The sequence below is a fragment of the Vulpes lagopus genome, chromosome 1, assembly GCF_018345385.1.
Source record: "Vulpes lagopus strain Blue_001 chromosome 1, ASM1834538v1, whole genome shotgun sequence".
In the NCBI taxonomy this organism is placed as follows: Eukaryota; Metazoa; Chordata; class Mammalia; order Carnivora; family Canidae; genus Vulpes; species Vulpes lagopus.
In genome coordinates, this window is record NC_054824.1 from 172,331,541 (window position 1) to 172,350,204 (window position 18,664).

The 18,664-nt window shown below is 36.0% G+C and overlaps 1 protein-coding gene across 3 annotated transcripts in view; it reads left to right on the forward strand.

Moving 5' to 3' along the window:
• Window positions 1-18,664, forward strand: part of ACBD6 (acyl-CoA binding domain containing 6) — a 214,402-nt gene that overhangs the window by 183,936 nt on the left and 11,802 nt on the right. For 2 of the 3 annotated variants that reach the window (XM_041756213.1, XM_041756193.1), the window contains exons 7-8: window positions 8,134-8,164; window positions 16,387-16,458. In XM_041756213.1, coding sequence (XP_041612147.1) covers window positions 8,134-8,164; window positions 16,387-16,458 — 103 coding nt within the window. The remainder of the gene's footprint in view (window positions 1-8,133; window positions 8,165-16,386; window positions 16,459-18,664) is intronic. The other variant, XM_041756202.1, reaches the window with a different exon arrangement.

The following is an 18,664-nucleotide window of genomic DNA, read 5'->3' on the forward strand; positions in this document are numbered from 1 at the left end:
CTCTTTGTCAACACTTGTTATTTCTTGTCTTTTTGATTCTAGCCATTCTGACAGGTTTTTAAAAAATGTATTCTTATTTATTTTTTTAGAGAGAGCACAAGTGGGGGAGGGAGAGAAGCTTCAGCAGACTCTGCGCGGAGTGTGGAGCCCAACACAGGGCTCAATCTTACAACCCTAAGATCATGATCTGAGCTAAAATCAAGAGTTGGATGCTTAAGCTGACTGAGCCACTCAGGCACTCTTTATTGTGGTTCTGATTTGCATTTTTCTGATGATCAGTTATTTGAGTATCTTTTCATGTGTCTTTTGGCCATCTGTCCATTTTAGTAAGATTTGAGGGGAAGGGGGGATTGAATTGTATAAGTTCTTTTAAAAAAATACCCTCTTATTTTCCAAGAAAGAGTTGGGTTTTTTGTTTGGGTTGTTTTGAGTATAGTTGACACACAATGTTACATTAATTTCAGGTATACAACATAGTGATTCAACTTCTCTATATGTAATGCTATGCTCACAAGTAGAGCTACCTTCTGTTTGTCACCTGCAGTGATAAAATATCATTAACTATATTCCCTATACTGTATCTTTTATTCCTGTATTATTCATTCCATAGCTTTATATTTTGGATATTAACCCCTTATTATATATATCATTTGCAAATATTTTCTCCTGTTCAGTAGGTTGCCACTTCATTTTGTTGATGGTTTCCTTTGCTGTACAGAACCTTTTTATTTTGATGTAGTCCCAATAGTTTATTTTTGCCTTTGTTTTCCTTACCTAAGGAGACATCTAAAAAGATATTGCTAGGGCTAATTTCAGAGAAATTATTGCCTGTATTTTCCCCCAGGAATTTTATGGTTTCAGGTCTCACATTAGCCCATTTTGAGTTTACTTTTGTGTATGGTGTAAGACAATGGTCCGTTTTCATCCTTTTGCATGTAGCTATCCAGTTTCTCCAGCACCATTTATTGAAGACTGTCTCTTCCCAATTGTATATCCTTGCCTCCTTTGTCGTAGATTAATTGACCAAATAAGCATGGGTTTATGTCTGGGTTCTCTATTCTGTTTTATTGATCTATGTCTCTGTTTTTGTGCTGCTACGATACTGTTTTGATGACTACAGCTTTGTAGTATATCTTGAAATCTGGGATTGTGATACTTCAGCTTTGTTCTTCTTTCTCAAGATTGCTTTGGCTCTTCAGGCTCTTTTGTAATTCCATACAAATTTTAGGATTATTTGTTCTCATCCTGTAAAAAAAAAAAAAATGGTGTTGGTATTTTGATAAAGATTGCATTGAATCTGTAGATTGCCTTGGGTAGTATGGACATTTTAACAATTTTGGTTCTTCCAATCCATGAACATGGAATATCTTTTCATTTGTGTTGTCTTCAATTTCTTTCATCAGTGTTTTACAGTTTTCAGAATATAAGTCTTTCTCCTCCTTGGTTTAGTTTATTCTTAGATATTTTATCCTTTTGGTACAATTATAAATGATATTACTTTCTTAATTTCTCTTTATGTTATTTTATTATTAGTGTATATAAATGCAACAGATTTGTGTATATTAATTTGGTATCCTGCAGCTTTACTGAATTCATTTATAGATTATAATAGTTTTTGGTGGAGTCTTTGGGTTTTCTATATAGAGTGTTATATCATCAGCAAATAGTGACAGTTTTACTTCTTCCTTACCAATTTGGATACATTTTATTTCTTGTCTGATTGTTGGAGATAGGACTTCTAGTACTATGTTGAGTAAAATGGTGAGAATGGATGTCTGTCTTTATCTTATTCCTGATCTTAGAGGAAAAGCTCTCAGTTTTTCATCATTGAATATAATGTTAGCTGTAAAATCTGTGAATCTTGACTTAGAAATATGGCTCTTGATTCAGTTTGATAAAATGCTCTTAGCAGTAGGAGAAAAAAAAATCAGACTTGGCTACAGAGTTTTTACACAGAAAACAATAGTGTTATCAGTGACTTAATGTTAAAGGGATAAAATAAAGTTTCCTGTATATCAGTTCTGAACAAAATATTTAGTATTTTCATTAATGTTTCATTTGGCAAAATTAAATATATTTCTTATATTCAATAGGTTGCCCAGTCTGGAGATAGAAGGAAACTAAGTTCGTAAAGAAATAATTATTAATAAAATAGAAGCATGATCAAAATAAAGTAAGAAAGGATTAGTCCAGAATACATGTGGGGAGAGAAGTAATCTATAAATTCAGGAGAGACAATCTGCTATATGCACGTATAGAAGAAAAGAATCTAGAAGTCAATCTGAATATAGTAGTCAGTTAGCATTTAGTTAACTATAAATAAACTGAGTCTCCTGTTCATCATTGTTTAGTCCCTCATTGCATTACTGTATCTGGTATTATACTTTACACTATAGCAATTATGTGGGGACTTTTTAAAATTCAGTTAAAACAAAAAAGGTAGGTCAAGAAATTAAAGAATAAACCAATGAGGAAAGATTAAAGTACATTCATCCTCTCATTTCATGAATATGAGCATACACTATGCAAGATATGGTGATAGGCAGTGGGTAAAAGATAGTATTTGCCTGCAAGAATTTTATGGCCTTAGTGGAAGAGACAGGCAAGTGCATAGAGTAGTAGAAAAAGGGGCACCTAACCTCACCTGAGGAGTTGGGAAGGTTTCCTGAAGAAGCTGAACTGTGTCTTAAAGGTGAGGGATTTCCTTTTCCTACAAGATTCCAGACTAGATGATGTAAAAATTCTCAAAAAACACCCAAGAATGCAGAATAAAATATAACAAGCATCCCTTTAAACACATAGCAGATCTTATGAAAAAAGCAAGGTAATTCTCCAAGGGTCCAAACAAACACAGGTAAGAAACAAAATTGTAAGTCTTAAAACTAAGCTTTAAAAAACCCAGAGCTTTAAAAAGAAAGTAGTAAGTTTAAGCCAACAGTGGGCTATCCTGAAAGAATTTGCCAATCTCAATACTTATGAGATAAGAGAGCTCAAAGAACACCAACTACTGTCAGGGAGATAGACTAAAATAATCTGCCCACTGATGCAAAGTTAATATGGAGAATTTGTCTTGGCTGGTGCTCCAGGCCCAGGGGAGCTGGGAGAGAGAGGTTTGCCCTTTTAAAATTTACTCTGCTTAAGTGTTCAGAATCCCCACACTAAGGAATCAACAAACAAGGGTTTTAGTATCTCTATGGTACTTAGCAGAAACAAAAGCAAAATCATTCTGGAGGGACAAATCCTCAATCCAGTGAACACAGCACAGAATTTTTCACACTTAAAAACCACACTTAAAATGAACTTACAGGGATGCCTGGGTGGCTCAGTGGTTGAGCTTCTGCCTTTGTCTCAGGACGTGATCCCAGAGTCCTGGGTTTGGGTCCCACATCGGGCTCCCTGGATGGAGCCTGCCTCTCCCTCTGCCTGTCTCTGCCTCTCTCTCTCTCTCTCTATGTGTCTTTCATGAATAAATAAATAAAATCTTTAAAAAATAAAAATAAATAAAATATAATGAACTTACAGTCCAAAATTATAAAGCACACAGGAGTCAATCAATAATAAGCAAATCTCAAGCAGCACAACAAACATCACATGTAGCCATCACCCATCTCCTCACCTTGATCTCAAATAAAAGAAATATAGGGACTATAAAATAAGTCTATTTAAAATGCTCAAATATATTTAAGTCGCATTTTAAAACATGAGAGAAAAGCAAGACAGTATCTGTAAAAGATTGGAGGATAGTTTCCAAGCAGAGGGAAGAGCATTTACAGTTGTGGGAGTCCAGAGAAGTATTCTTATTGGGAGCGGGCAGTCACCAAAATGGGAGAAGGAATTGGGAGAAAGACTCTGGTCATAAATTGGGTTGCATTCTGTGTTAGAAATCTTACTTACAAGTGATAAAAAAAAGATAAACATTTTGTCTAGGGAGTATTTTGTTGTTGGCTCACTTAACCAAGAAGGGCAAGGCTGTACTTGGAATGACAAGAATCTGAGCCTCATTGTCTCACCATCTTTGACCATGACTTTTCTTTGTGAATACTTCATTCTTTCCTACTGTGGAAGTTTTCTCCAAGAAGTAGAGAATGTTGCCATTTGCAGATTGGGCTGACACCTTTTGCTTTTGCTTTTTTTTTTTTTAATTCTCTGTTTTTCTTAATTGTGGTAAAATACAAAAGTAATCGTTTTAACAAGTGTATGGTTCAGTGGCTTAAACACATGCACATTATGCAGCCATCACTACTGTCCACCTCCAGAACTTGTTCACCGTCCCAAACTGAAACTCTCTCCCCACTAAATAAAGCTCCCCATTCCTTCCTTCCCCAAGCCCCTGGTAACCACTATTCTATTTTTCTGTCTCCATGAATTGAGTATTCTAAGTACTTAATGTAAGTGAAATAATACACTATTTGTCTGTTGTTGTCTCTCTTTGTTGTTGTTGTTGTTGTTGTTGTCTTTCTTATTTCACTACATTTTCTTTTCATCAGGAAAGAAAGAACCTTTGTACACATACTGCAATCGCCTAGTTCCATATTTTAAAATCCTAAGCGAAAACTCTGATCAGCTTGACTTGGCTTTTCAGACCAGGAAGATGGAGGGTGGTATGGTTTACTAAACATGGCTACCCTAGAATATTCCCCAGTTCTCTGTGTATACATACCTTCTAATAGAGTCCTTCTTTGTCCTCTCTACTAAAACAGTACCCATGTCACTCCACACCCTTATTCTGCTTTGTTGTTTTTTTCAGAGCACTTATCACTGCCTGTTATTAAATATATTTATTTGCTTATTACTTCCCCTACTAGTAGAATGTAAGACTTATAACATGAGGGATCTTTTCTCTCTTGCTCACTTCTGCGTTTTCAGTCCATTAGAACAGTGACTGGGACACAATAGAGCTCAGTAAATATTTTTAATTAATTAATAAAAATTGGGCTGGAGATACAGATTTAGTATTCAGTGGTAAAAATGATTAAAAGAAATTGTTTCCACCTACCTAGTGAAGATAAACAATTAGACATTAAAAGAGGGGTGCCTGGGTGGCTCAGTCCATTAAACATCTGACTCTTGATCTCAGCTCAGGTCTTGATCTCAGGGTTGTGAGTTCAAGCCCTACGTTGGGCTCTGCACTGGGTGTGGAGCCTACTTTTTTTTAATAAAAAAAAAAAAAGGAGGGCAGCCTGGGTGGCTCAGCAGTTTAGCGCCTGCCTTCAGCCCAGGGCATGATCCTGGAGACCCAGGATCGAGTCCCACATCGGGCTCCCTGCATGGAGCCTGCTTCTCTGTCTGCCTGTGTCTCTACCATTCTCTCTCTCTGTCTCTCTCATGAATAAACAAATAAAAATCTTGTTTAAAAAGGGGGGGAGGAAGGAAGGAGGGAAGAAGGGAAGAAAGATGGAAATGAAAAGAAACGGAACTTTGAATATATATAAATAGAGCAATTAAACAAGAAACTTACACAAATAGCAAGAGAGCTACACTTTGTAAAGGTAGATAATTGTGGAAAATATAACTTTGTGTGATGGATGCATGAATCCAAAATTGCAATAGATTAAGCCCTTTCTGAAATTGTTTTCTGTTGCTGGACATTTAAGCCATAAGCACAACTGTATAAACTGCTCACATGATTGCATGTGAAGGTATAAACACATACACACACACACTATATACGCTTTCTCTGATTAACATTAGAAATGGCCAAATTAGACATGAGTCTAAAGCCATATGGGCAGTTCTGTTCTTTCTAAATTGCTTTTGGTTATAGCCAGGCAGGTCAGAATACTCTGAAATGCAGCTTTTCATTGTCATGCTGCCCACTGTAAACATCAACTTGGAACCTCTGCCTGTCCTTAACCTCAAGAGCAGGGCAAGGCAAAGGGGAGCAGGGAGCAAGGTGGGGGCCATGTTGAAAAAGACAAGAAAGACATAGGCATTTTGTAATGTATATAATCCTTGAATCACTAAGTAGAACACCTGAAATTAATATATTATTGTGTGTCAACTATACTTCTATTAAAATTGTTTTAAAGGAGTAAAAATATTCTTTTTTTTTTTTAATTTTTTTATTTATTTATGATAGTCACAGAGAGAGAGAGAGAGGCAGAGACACAGGCAGAGGGAGAAGCAGGCTCCATGCACCGGGAGCCCGACGTGGGATTCGATCCCGGGTCTCCAGGATCGCGCCCTGGGCCAAAGGCAGGCGTTAAACCGCTGCGCCACCCAGGGATCCCAGTAAAAATATTCTTTTGTCTTCCTGACTTCTTTGTGCTGCTTTCCATCTTCTACTTCCCTTAAGTTTATTATCCTAATGATGTTCAGTGGGCAGCCCAGACTTAACCCTGTTACACTTCAGCCAAGTTGGCCCTACTCTCAAGGTCCCTCAAAATTAATTACTTCTTTCAGATCTCCACCTACTTTCTTATGCCTTACCCCCAAATCCAGCAAGAATTCCCATTGTCTAGGAGGAAAACAGTTTAATTAAGCTGTTATATTGCCTCAAGGTTGTCTCCCTAACCCCCCACCAGATGTCAGCTCTATAAACCTTCTCTATGTTAAAAAGCTTTTAAGGAATGACTTTTTCTTACGACTTCTCTGAACCAGAAAAGAAGTTTCCTATGGCAGCTTTTGCTTTTCTTCCTAGGGGATTCAATAAAGAGAACCATAGCCAAAAAGTTCTGGAAATTAGTCCCCACATTTAACTTCTAAGAAGTGAGAAAAGTAGCTATAGTATGCGCAATAGTTGATTAGGCATAATCACCCTCTCCCAGTTATTCATAATAATTATTTATTCTTGGGATCCCTGGGTGGCGCAGTGGTTTGGCGCTTGCCTTTGGCCCAGGGCGCGATCCTGGAGACCCGGGATCGAATCCCACATCAGGCTCCCGGTGCATGGAGCCTGCTTCTCCCTCTGCCTATGTCTCTGCCTCTCTCTCTCTCTCTGTGACTATCATAAATAAATAAAAAATTAAAAAAAAATTATTTATTCTTAATTACCAGGGACACAATAGTGGCTGTGATATTACTAAGTGAATATCAAAAAAAACTACTAAATTCTGCTTCGTAGTTAATCTTGATGAATTTTTGCTCATAGTATGATCATATGCTCTCAACTTAAGGGGCAGCATTGCTAAAAGTACTCATATGTGCTATAATTAGTATATGTAGTTAGAATATCTTGATTTAAAAAGAAAAAAATAACTATCAGAGTAATCTATGGGAACTTTTGACTTTCTTAACAACTTCTAGGACTTTATATGCTTTGAAATCACATTTCTTTATGATATTTAATCAGGTAATATTTGATAATATTATGAGCCTGGAATTTGTGACTATTTGAAAGGGATTTAAAAGCTACTAACTTTTGGGGATCCCTGGGTGGCGCAGCGGTTTGGCGCCTGCCTTTGGCCCAGGGCGCGATCCTGGAGACTCGGGATCGAATCCCATGTCGGGCTCCCCGTGCATGGAGCCTGCTTCTCCCTCTGCCTATGTCTCTGCCTCTCTCTCTCTCTCTCACTGTGTGCCTATCATAAATAAATAAAAATAAAAAAAATTTAAAAAATAAATAAAAGCTACTAACTTTTAAAAAAGATTTTATTTATCTTTTAGAGAGAGCATGTAAGAGAGAGAGAAGGGAGCATAAGCAGGGGGAGGGCAGAAGGAGCAGGGAGCCTGACAGGACCCTGGGATCATGACCTGAGTCGAAGGCAGACACTTAACAGAATAAGCCACCCAGGTGCCCCAAAAGCTACTAATTTTTATGAGAAATCACAGACTTTTTACATAGATTTGGCAATAAACTTAGGAAAAAACATTAAAATATTAACCAGGGTAAAGGATATATGGTGTCAGGGTTTTTTGCCATTAATGGTAATCAGATTGCCACATTTTAAGAGGTTCTCTTTGATTTAATATCTGTAACCTGATTGTCCTGTGATTCTGATGTAGCAGCTGCAATGCAGAAGTTGCCATTCAGCATTCTAGAGAACTTGGTCAAAAGTTACAGGAAGGCTCAAAGAACTGTATCTGATAAATTATAGAACTTTGGTATATCAAATATATTTGCTATAGCTTGTGTACTTTCATACTTTTGCAATAACATAGACTTCTAAAATGTGTTATTAATTTCTTTTACAGGATGATGAAGGTCAAACAGCTCTACATTATGGTAAGATGTTTCCAAATTATTAATAATCATATTTGAAAGTTTTCTCTATTTCACCTTTGTCCAACCCTATCCAGTACTTTGAAAAATGCCTGGTCAGTTGGTACAGCCACTTTGGAAAATAGTATGGAGGTCCCTCAAAAAATTAAAAATAGAATTACCATATGGTCCAATAATTCTATTACTATATATTTAACCAAAGAAAATGAAAACACTAATTCAAAAAGATAGGCACCCCTATCTGCATTGCAGCATTATTTATAATAGCCAAGATATGGAAGCAACCCACATGTCCATTGATAGATGAATGGATAAAGATGATGTGGTGTGTATGTGTATATATGTATACACACACATACACATTAGGAAATATTACTCAGCCTCAAAAAAAAAAAAGAATTAAATCTTGCTATTTGCAACAACTTGGGTGAACCTAAAGGGTATAATACTAAGTGAAAGAAATCAGAGAAAAGACAAATACCATATGATTTCACTCATGTAAGAAATAAGGAAGAGACAGATGAACAAAGGAAAAGAGAGGCAAACAGACTCTTATACAGAGAACAGGGGCACCTGGGTGGTTCAGTCAGCTACACATCCAACTCTTAATCTCAGTTCAGGTCTTGATCTCAGGGTCATGAGTTCAAACCCCATGTTGGGCTCCATGCTAAGCATGCTAAGCATGGAGCCCACTTTAAAAGAGAGAGAGAGAGAGAGAGAGAACAAACTGGTGGTTGCCAGAGGGGATGTGGGTGGGAGCATGGGGGCTGGTGAAATGGATAAAGGGGATTAAGACTATACTTACCTTGATGAACACCGAGAAATGTATAATATTGTTGAGCCATTATATTGTATATCTGAAAATAGTATAGCACCATATGTTAATTATACTTGAATTTTAAGAAATAATATAAACACAAATTTAAAAAGAAAAATGTCTGGTCACCAGCAGAAATACAGTAATATTTTATTCGAAAATAGATTAATAGCCTCTAAAGTTAGAGATATATTAAAATTCTTACAGGAACATTCATAGTAAATTGAGCCTTTCTATACCATCAACAGAAATGGAGGCTCCTCCAAGCCCCCTTTGAAAATTCATTATTTCATGCTTCATACTGTCAGTGACAACTAAGGTGCTAATCATTGTCATTATGAGAGAAGAAATACTTTCTTGATGTAATTGAAGCAAAGAAAAAGATTTGATTTTTTAACTCCTTTCGCTTACTAACTGATTAGCTTAGTTAAGTAATTTTCACTATAAAATAGAGGATAGTCTGTAAGATTGACATAATATGGCTCTTAAAGAGTAAATTGGGATGGGTAAATTTTATCTCTCTGGGTAAATTCAGATAAAAGATACTGAAGTATATTGCAAATAAAGCACTTAGTAAAAGTATTCTTACTTTTAGTCTATTTGGAGGTGAAGATGGTTGAATAAGGGACAACCATCAATTTTTAAACCAGGTTAAGGATCAAAGTCACCGTCAGACTTTGAAAGACAGAATTAAAAAGAAAAATTAAAAGAAAAGAAAAGGGGACGCCTGGATGGCTCAGCGGTTAAGCATCTGCCTTGGGCTCAGGGCATGATCCTAGAGTCCCAAGATCAAGTCCCACATCGGGCTCCCTGCATGGAGCCTGCTTCTCCCTCTACCTGTGTCTCTGCCTCTCTATGTCTCTCATGGATAAATAAATAAAATCCTTTAAAAAAGAAAATAAAAGAAAAGAAAGAAAAGAAAAAAAGAAGAAAGAAAGAATACATTAGGCTCTTTTTGCCAGTTTTGGCCACCACTGGACATTTTTGTCCACTTCTTATTAGCATTTGCTTGGATGTCAGAAACCTTACTGAGTTGTCCAAGAGTCTGTTGGACTAGCTGTTAATACCAACTATATTTATCAGCCTGATGATGACAATTGAATATCACAATGCGTGCCCCAACTCATCTATGAGTTTAGTTAATATAACCTGGGTACCAAAACTAGCACCAAAAAAATGAAAATTGTGAGTCAGTGTCACTTTTGAACATATATATACAAATCCTAAATAAAATATTAGCAAGTGAAATCCATGAGTGTTTTTTAAACATGTAATTAAGTAGAATTTCTCCTAGGAATTCAAAAATGATTTAACAGTTTAAACATTTGTTAATGTAGTTTGCCACATTAGCAAATTAATTGAAAAACCATTTAGTAAAATCAGATGCAGAAAAAGCAATTGAGGAAATTCAATACAGAATGCAATATAAAGAAGCAATACAGAAAAGTGTTTAAGACCCCAGGCTCTGAAGCCAAACTTCTGGGTTCAAATTCTAGTTCTACTACCGAGCTTGGATAGATGATGTAACTTCAATGTGCCTGTTTATTTATGGTGAAATAGGAATAATAATAACCTCAGAGATATGTTATGAACATATAATGGGCTAAGTGCTTAGGACAATGTCCAATACCTTGTAGTTATTCAGTAGATGTTAGCTAATATGATTGTTTATGATAAAAACTCTTACTAAACTAGAAACTCAAGAAAACGTCTATGGGGGCATCCCTGGGTGGCGCAGTGGTTTGGCTCCTGCCTTTGGCCCAGGGCGCGATCCTGGAGACCCGGGATTGAATCCCATGTCGGGCTCCCGATGCATGGAGCCTGCTTCTCCCTCTGCCTGTGTCTCTGCCTCTCTTTCTTTCTCTCTGTGTGACTATCATTTAAAAAAAAAAAAAAAAAAAGCCCCAACATACATAAAAAAAAAAAAAAGAAAGAAAGAAAACGTCTATGGCCTGATTATATATTGGGGCACCTGGGTGGCCCTGTGGTTGAGCATCTGCCTTTGGCTCAGGTCGTGATCCTGAGGTCCTGGGATCGAGTCCCACATCAGGTTCCCCACAGCAAGCCTGCCTCTCCCTCTGCTTATGTCTCTGCCTCTCTCTGTGTGTCTCTCATGAATAAATAAATAAATAAAATCTTAAAAAAAATTATATATCAAAAACCTAGTACAAATATTACTAAAGATGAAATGTTTGAAGCATTTCCTTTAAAAACAAGAATGAAAAAAAGATGCCTCCCAAACTAATTTTCTGTAATATTATATTGTAATCCTAGACTACACAGAAAGAAAAGCAAAAGAAATAAAAAAGCACATGGGAGGGATAAAAAGAAACAATCATCATTAATTTCAAATAAAATAAGTAGCTACATAGAAATTCAGGAGACTCTACAGTCAGATTATTAAAACTGATACAATAAAGCAAAGATGCTGAATACAAGGTCAGTTTTTTTTTTACTATATTCTTAAACATTAGTATAAAAGGTAGAAAATACATTTATTTATTTATTTTTTTTTTTTAGAAAATACATTTATTTATTTATTTTTTTTTTTTAGAAAATACATTTTAAAGAGCTAAATCCTGGGCAAGTGTAGTCATGAGATGGAGGCTTGGATGTGGTACACTGACAATACTGAGGCTCTGATCACCCTTGCCCTGGTTTGCAAGGTAGTGGCTCCATGCCAGGAGAGGCAAACCAGGCTGTCCCTGTACTGCCACCAACCACCAACTCCTAGAGCAGAGGGAGGAGGGGTGTCACTTAAAGAGAAGTTTACTGTTTTCCACACTCCTGGCTCCAGAATCTGGCTCAGAGACTTTGCCTGGAGGGAGAAGCTAGCTATAAAACAGCTCCTAATCTCTTCCCAAGGGAACTGTCTTCACTTGCAGCAGAACCTGGAGAAGTTCAAGGCTTCTTGAACAAGGGTACTCTCAAGAATAATGGAGAGAATGGGAAAATACTCCAGCTGGGAGGAGCCTTCATAAGTAAGAACAAATATCAAACACTGACCTTTAAGAAAGCCACAATTTGATTTGGTTGGTTTGTAGAACAATTTATGCCCCAGTTGAGTGGTTTCCCCTGATCACTTTCAATATGTTATCCCACTGTGTTCTGACCTTGAATATCTATTTATAGAAATAGAAGGAATATATATCTATATATCTAGCAAAGCTATCTTTCAAAAATGAAGATATAATAAAGTCTTTCCCAGATAAACAAAAACTGAGAGAATTTGTTGCTAGCAGACCTATCTGACAAGAAGTACTAAAGGAAAATATTCAGACTGAAAGCAAATGACCCAAAAGGTAATTCAAATCCACATGAAAAAACAGAGGATTCATGAATACAATCATGTAGTTATAAAAGATAGTATAAATGCATACTTTTTTCTCCTTTCCTTAACTGATTTTTAAAAGTACTGTCAAAAATAATATGTATATAATGTGTATTGGGCCCATCACATATAGAAGTATAATATATTTGCCAATAACAGCCCAGAGGAGACAGATGAGAACAAAGTTATACTGGGCTAAGGAAGTGACTACAGATGTTAAAGTAATTGTAATAATGTATTGTTGGATTTGTAACATTAATAGATGTAACAGATATAACAATACTACCACCAAAAGAGGGAAAATGGAATAGAGATATATGGAAGTGATGTTTCTATATATCACTGCAATTAAGTTGAATATAAATCTGAAGCTGAAGTTAAAATGTTTATACGGTAAACCCTAGAGCAACCACTAAAGAAAAAACTCATACAATTTAAAAAAAATAGTTGGATAAAAATAAAATAAAAATAGTTGGAGATTCCAGCACCCCACTTTTATTAATGGATAGGACAGCTAAACAGAAGGTAAACAAGGAATAGAAGACCTGAACAAGACTATAAACCAACTAGATCTAACAGACATCTATGAAACATTCCACCAACAACAGAACATATATTCTTTTCAACTGCACATAGAGCATTCTTCAGGATAGACAATATGAAGGCCATGAAACAACCTCAATAAGTTTAAAAGAATAGAAATAATATAGTGTATGTTCTCCAACCACAGTGAAATGAAATTAGATAACAAGACTTGAAAAGTCACAAATATGAGGAATCTAAACAACACACTCAAGTAACAAGTAGGTCAAGGAGGAGGAAATTAAAAGAGAAATCAGAAAATATTTTGAGATGAATTAAAATGAAGACAGCACATGCCAAAATTTATGGAGTACAGCTAAAGCAGTACTTACAGAGAAATTTATAGCTATAAATGCCTGTGTTAAGAAAGAAGAAAATCAGTAACCTAATCTTCCACCTTAAGACGCTGGAGAAAGAACAGCAAACAAAGCCTAAAGAAAGCAGAAAGAATAATAGAGATTAGAATAGAAATGAATGAAAAGAGAATAGAAAAACAATTGAGAAAATCAACAAACTAAGAATTAGTTCTTTGAAGCAAAAGAACCAACTGGTCAACCCAGAGAATCATGAAAACTAATACATTGTATTTAAGCCACTAGATTTTGAGTGATTTGTTATACAACAGTAGATAACCAGACAACTTACAGGGTGGCTCAGTGGTCGGGTGTCTGCCTTTAGCTCAGGTTGTGATCTCAGGGTCCTGGAATCGAGTCTCGCATCAGGCTTCCCACGGGGAGTCTGCTACTCCTTCTGCCTGTCTCTGCCTCTCTCTGTGTCTCTCATGAATAAATAAATAAAATCTTAAAAAAAAAAAAACTCACCCCATACACATAAATCAGTTTTAGGTGAATAGATATATAAAGAAAAGCAAAATTATAAACTTTTAGATGAATAGAGTAAGGAATGGTTTCTTAATTTAAATTATGATAAGTACATTAAAATTTTAAACTTCTGTTAAATAAAAGATAGTATGAACAAAGTGAAAACATAAGGCCAGACTACTAGAAGATATTTAATTTAAAATGCAAATAACCTGCATAAGATCAGTATATAGAATATATCAAGACTGTCCACCCAGCCATTAAGAAAGACAGTCAAGGGATCCCTGGGTGGCGCAGCGGTTTGGTGCCTGCCTTTGGCCCGGGGCGTGATCCTGGAGACCCGGGATCGAATCCCACATCGGGCTCCCTGCATGGAGCCTGCTTCTCCCTCTGCCTGTGTCTCTGCCTCTCTCTCTCTCTGTGTGTGACTATCATGAATAAATAAATAAAATCTTTAAAAAAAAAAAAAAAAAAAGACAGTCAAATAGAAAAATAGACCCCCAAAAATGGATAGTTCACAGATGGGAAGAGCCAAATAGCAAATAAACAGCAAGAAAATATGCTCAGCCCCACTATTAACTGTCAAGAACTATGCGTAGTCTAAGATTATACCCTGCTTGCAAATTAACAAGTTAACCTGACACAGTTTCATGGATTCTGGCAAAAACCACCAAAAATGATTATTCATAACACAGCAAGCAGCATGAGCTTTATGTTTGTGTTATTTCATTTTTTTAGTCCCGTAGGAGCTAAGCAGAGAAGCCCAGATAGATACTATACACACAGTGTATCATATCTTAGGAATCCTAAGTTTAGGGAACTCTAGTCTATAATATAATGAGCTGCAAGCAAACCTGCCCAGCTGTGGCCCTGGAGAACATGTTATTTTTATTACATTGGACAGTAAAGAAACCTACCCTCTACTCTGGAAGGAAGCATTACCTCTGTAGTCCAAGGCTGTTCACTATACAGACAGCCTTAAAAAGAGTCTGGAATAAAAGCTGTCATTACCTTTGCTCTCAAGAGATGCAGAATCATGAAGAGTCCCTTAAAGAACTGTCTTCCAGTAATAATCAGAGAATGTGGACTATAACATTTAGATATAATTTGACCTTATACGTACAAAATATACATACACAATGCAGTATACAGGTAAAGGAATCTCGAGGCTCTTTCTAAAATAGAGCTTGGTGGGGCGCCTGGGTGGCTCAGTCGTTTAAGTGTCTGACTTGATTTTTGGCTCATGTCATGATCTCAGGGTCATAGCATGGAGCCCCATATCGGACTCCACACTCAGCAAGGAGTCTGCTTGAGATTCCCTCTGCCCTTCCCCCTGCTTATGTAGTTTGTCTCTCCCAAATACATAAATAAGTAAATCTTAAAAAAAAAAAAAAAAAAAGAGGTAGGGCTTTAGTTTACAAAATGAGGATACCAAAACTCAGGTTAATAAACTCACCTACAGGAGCCAGAAATTCAAACTCACATCTCTAGGTTTACTAGGAAAGAAGAGAAAAGCAAATCCCTTCCCGTGCCTCCTTCCACAGCACTCATTACTCCTCAGGCATGTTTTAGGTGATAATTCTGTCATTTAGCTCCTCTAACATCACCAAGAACTGGCTATTCTAAACCCTAATTTTTGACCCAGAAAAAAACTTTTCTTAGCCATATCCACAGTTGTGATGGTAATTTGGGACAACCAAGTATAAGTCAGACAACTACAGATAATGAAAAAGGGGAAATAAGAAACTTCACAATGAATGTGAGGCTTTCTGTGTAAAATTCAGGACTGTGCCTTTTACCTGATGTCTGACTTTAAGAAGCAGGCATCTTTTTCTCCAGAATATTTGGCATTAGGTCCAGAGTTCACTGCTGTGCTTAGAAAGACAACAGCTGCCGGTGCATCCACATGCTCTGCTGACTCAGCTCTGATCTTCAGCCCTCATTTCTTGTTGCATCCACTCATTCAGATATTTGTAGTGCCTTCTCTGTGGCATGTGTTGTGCTTTCCTTTCTCTTCTCCATCCAGAAACTCGTTAACAGCTGAGTGAGACTGAATGGACCCTTGAAAATGGAAATGAGTCACTGCGTGACCCCTAGTTAACCATTAGGGGCAAATGCCTCAGTAGAGGTGGGAATGTGTCCATTTTAAGGTTGATATATTGCAAAATGCATTTCTAGATAGCAGCAGGATTGGAATTTTCCAAAGGTCTTCCTGATTTTGGCTTCAAAATAAGTTATATTTTCTTTGCATACTAACACAGAAAAATATCTAAGATACATTGTTAAGTGAAAGGATTAAGGAGCAGAACAGTGGTACGTAGTGTGCTACCATGGAAAAAATCTATACATATTGCTAGTAACTGCATAAGATATCTCTGGAAGTATACATGAAAAGCTAGTGTTGGTTGCCTGAGGGAAGAGGAACTGCAGGGCTAGAATACAAGTATAGGATAAACAGGTTTTCTGATAAACCCTTTAATAACTTCTATATTTGGAGATTTTATATATATATAATTTGAAAATTAATTTTAAATTATTTTAAATCAGAATGTTATAGGCTCTATTAGTACTGTGAATATGACTTACTTTCTTAATTATATTACATTCATTCAACAAATATTTTTGAGCACCTACTATTTGTTAGATAAAATATACCAAAAATCCTCTTTAAAAGGTTCAGGGATGTGCCCAGACTTCAGGTGTCTTGAACTCCCACCCAGTATACGAGGATGTGACAACTATAATGGTAAGTGTGTGAGCTAACACTGCATCTAAACTAGGGAAACTATGAGCTTGGGCTTCAATGCCACCAAACCCTGGAAATGATGCTTTCTGAATGAGAAAAAATGAGGTATTGGAATGGAGACCATCCTGGCACATAAGCCAGGATGCTCAAAGGGCTACACCCTCAGTTAAAAAAAAAAATTATATATATATAATTACATTAGAAAAAGTTGGCCCACCAGTTTAAGAAAAGAAGGCAAAGAAGTTTATCTGCCACACACCAGAATTTGAGTTGGGGGGGAAAGGCCCTATTTCACATGGGTTTGAAGTTTAAACTTACACTCTGATTGTTTTATAAATCATCAAGTGAAGAAATTAACAAAATAAGTGTACAAGCTGCACAAAATAAGTGTACAAGCTGCTTATGTCTGAGGGACTTGGCAAAAGCAAATGCTAAACTTTTCTTGAGGGACACATTCTCAACAAGGGCAGCACAAAATTCCTACAAGAAAGAAGCCCTGCTGAAAATGAGCTTATAATCCCAAACTACAAAGTAAACTTAAGTGATCGTCAGCAGACATAGTAAACCTCAAGATTAGACTTTGAAGAACTTCAGTAAAATTACTGGATAGAAATTATCAGAAGTTTGTCTAAAATCAATGGATGAAAAACATAAGAACAAGACATTCCAAGAAAGAATAGGCAGATTTGCAAGAGAACCAAATGAACTTTGATAGATAAAAAGTACATAAATTTTACAATGGATAGGTTAAAGTGCAAAATTGGCAGAAGTTAAAAAAAATGATGAATGGAAAGGTAGTTCTAAATGGCAACACAGAAGATAAAGAGATGGAAATGTGGAAGAGACACTGAATATAAAGTAATAAAGTCCATCATTTTTAAGTAAGAGTTCCAGAAGAAACAAGTAGATAAAAATCAATATTTGAAGATATACTTAATTGATAATTTTTGTGATTGATAAAACACTCAGATCTTCAGATTCAGGAATTAGGAGATTCAATCAGATAAGATATTCATCCAATGGAATTCTATACAGCAATAAAGAAAGAACCATAGCAACCATAACATACAACACCTTAGATGAATCTCACAAACATACTGTTGAGTTCAAGATGCCAGACACAAAAGTATACGTACTGTATGTATCCATTTATATAAAGATCAAAAAACAGGAAAAACTCAACATCCATTTCCTTGGGGAAATGGATAGGTAATATCTGGAAGGAATTACCAAGGGCAGCAGTGCTTCTGAGATTCTAATAATGGTCTGATTCTTGATCTGTGTGCTAGTTAGTTATATGGATACTTTCATCATAAGAAAATTTATATATTTGATTTTGGTACTTTTCTGTATTTAATTTATATATACTCTGATAAATTGTTTACACACAAAACCCCTCCAAACCCAGATAAAGGTGTTGGTGATACTGTTTTCATATACATAATCTTTCAACCTTTCCAACAAATGTCTGAGCTAGGTCTTGCTTTCTTGCAAATGAAAAACTGAAGTCTGGTGGGGTCAAGTAATACAAGTTGTAGTAGCAGAGCTAAGACACTTGTCCAGGTCTTCTGATTACACTTCCAGTCCTGTTTTCATAATTTCAATAATAATTACAGTATCCTTTTAAAGTAGACATTATTTTCTGGAAGATAATCTTTTTTAGAAATAAAATAAATTAAAATTCTTTATCACTGGTCACCTTAGTGAGTCAAGGCTATTTTTCAAAACTGTGCTTTATCAACATCTGTGTCCATCCATGTGCTTTTATATTCTTATTTCTGTTTACTGGGAGTTTAGACATGAATAAAAATTATCTCTGATTCAGGAATCCTGCCCAAAATTGATCTAGTGAAACAACCTCTATTTCTGTCTCTCAGAGTATATTATTCATTGCAGAAAGAACAAAACAAATACCATATTTATTATAATCAAGATAATTAAACACTAAAATAATATCATTAGTTAGGAGGTTTTGGCATTACAAACATATAAAACTAAAATATTCTGACAACTCAGGAATATTTCATGAAATTAATATTTTAAGTTTAATTAATCACTTACAGGAGTGATTCATTTTTAATTAAGATTTTTCACTAGGTCACTAGACTTTTGCCAGTTTTTAAGGTCATCAAAATAGAGTTGGGCATGTAATAATATTAATAACCACTTATTAAACACTATGTCCTCAGGAATCTGGTGAGCATAT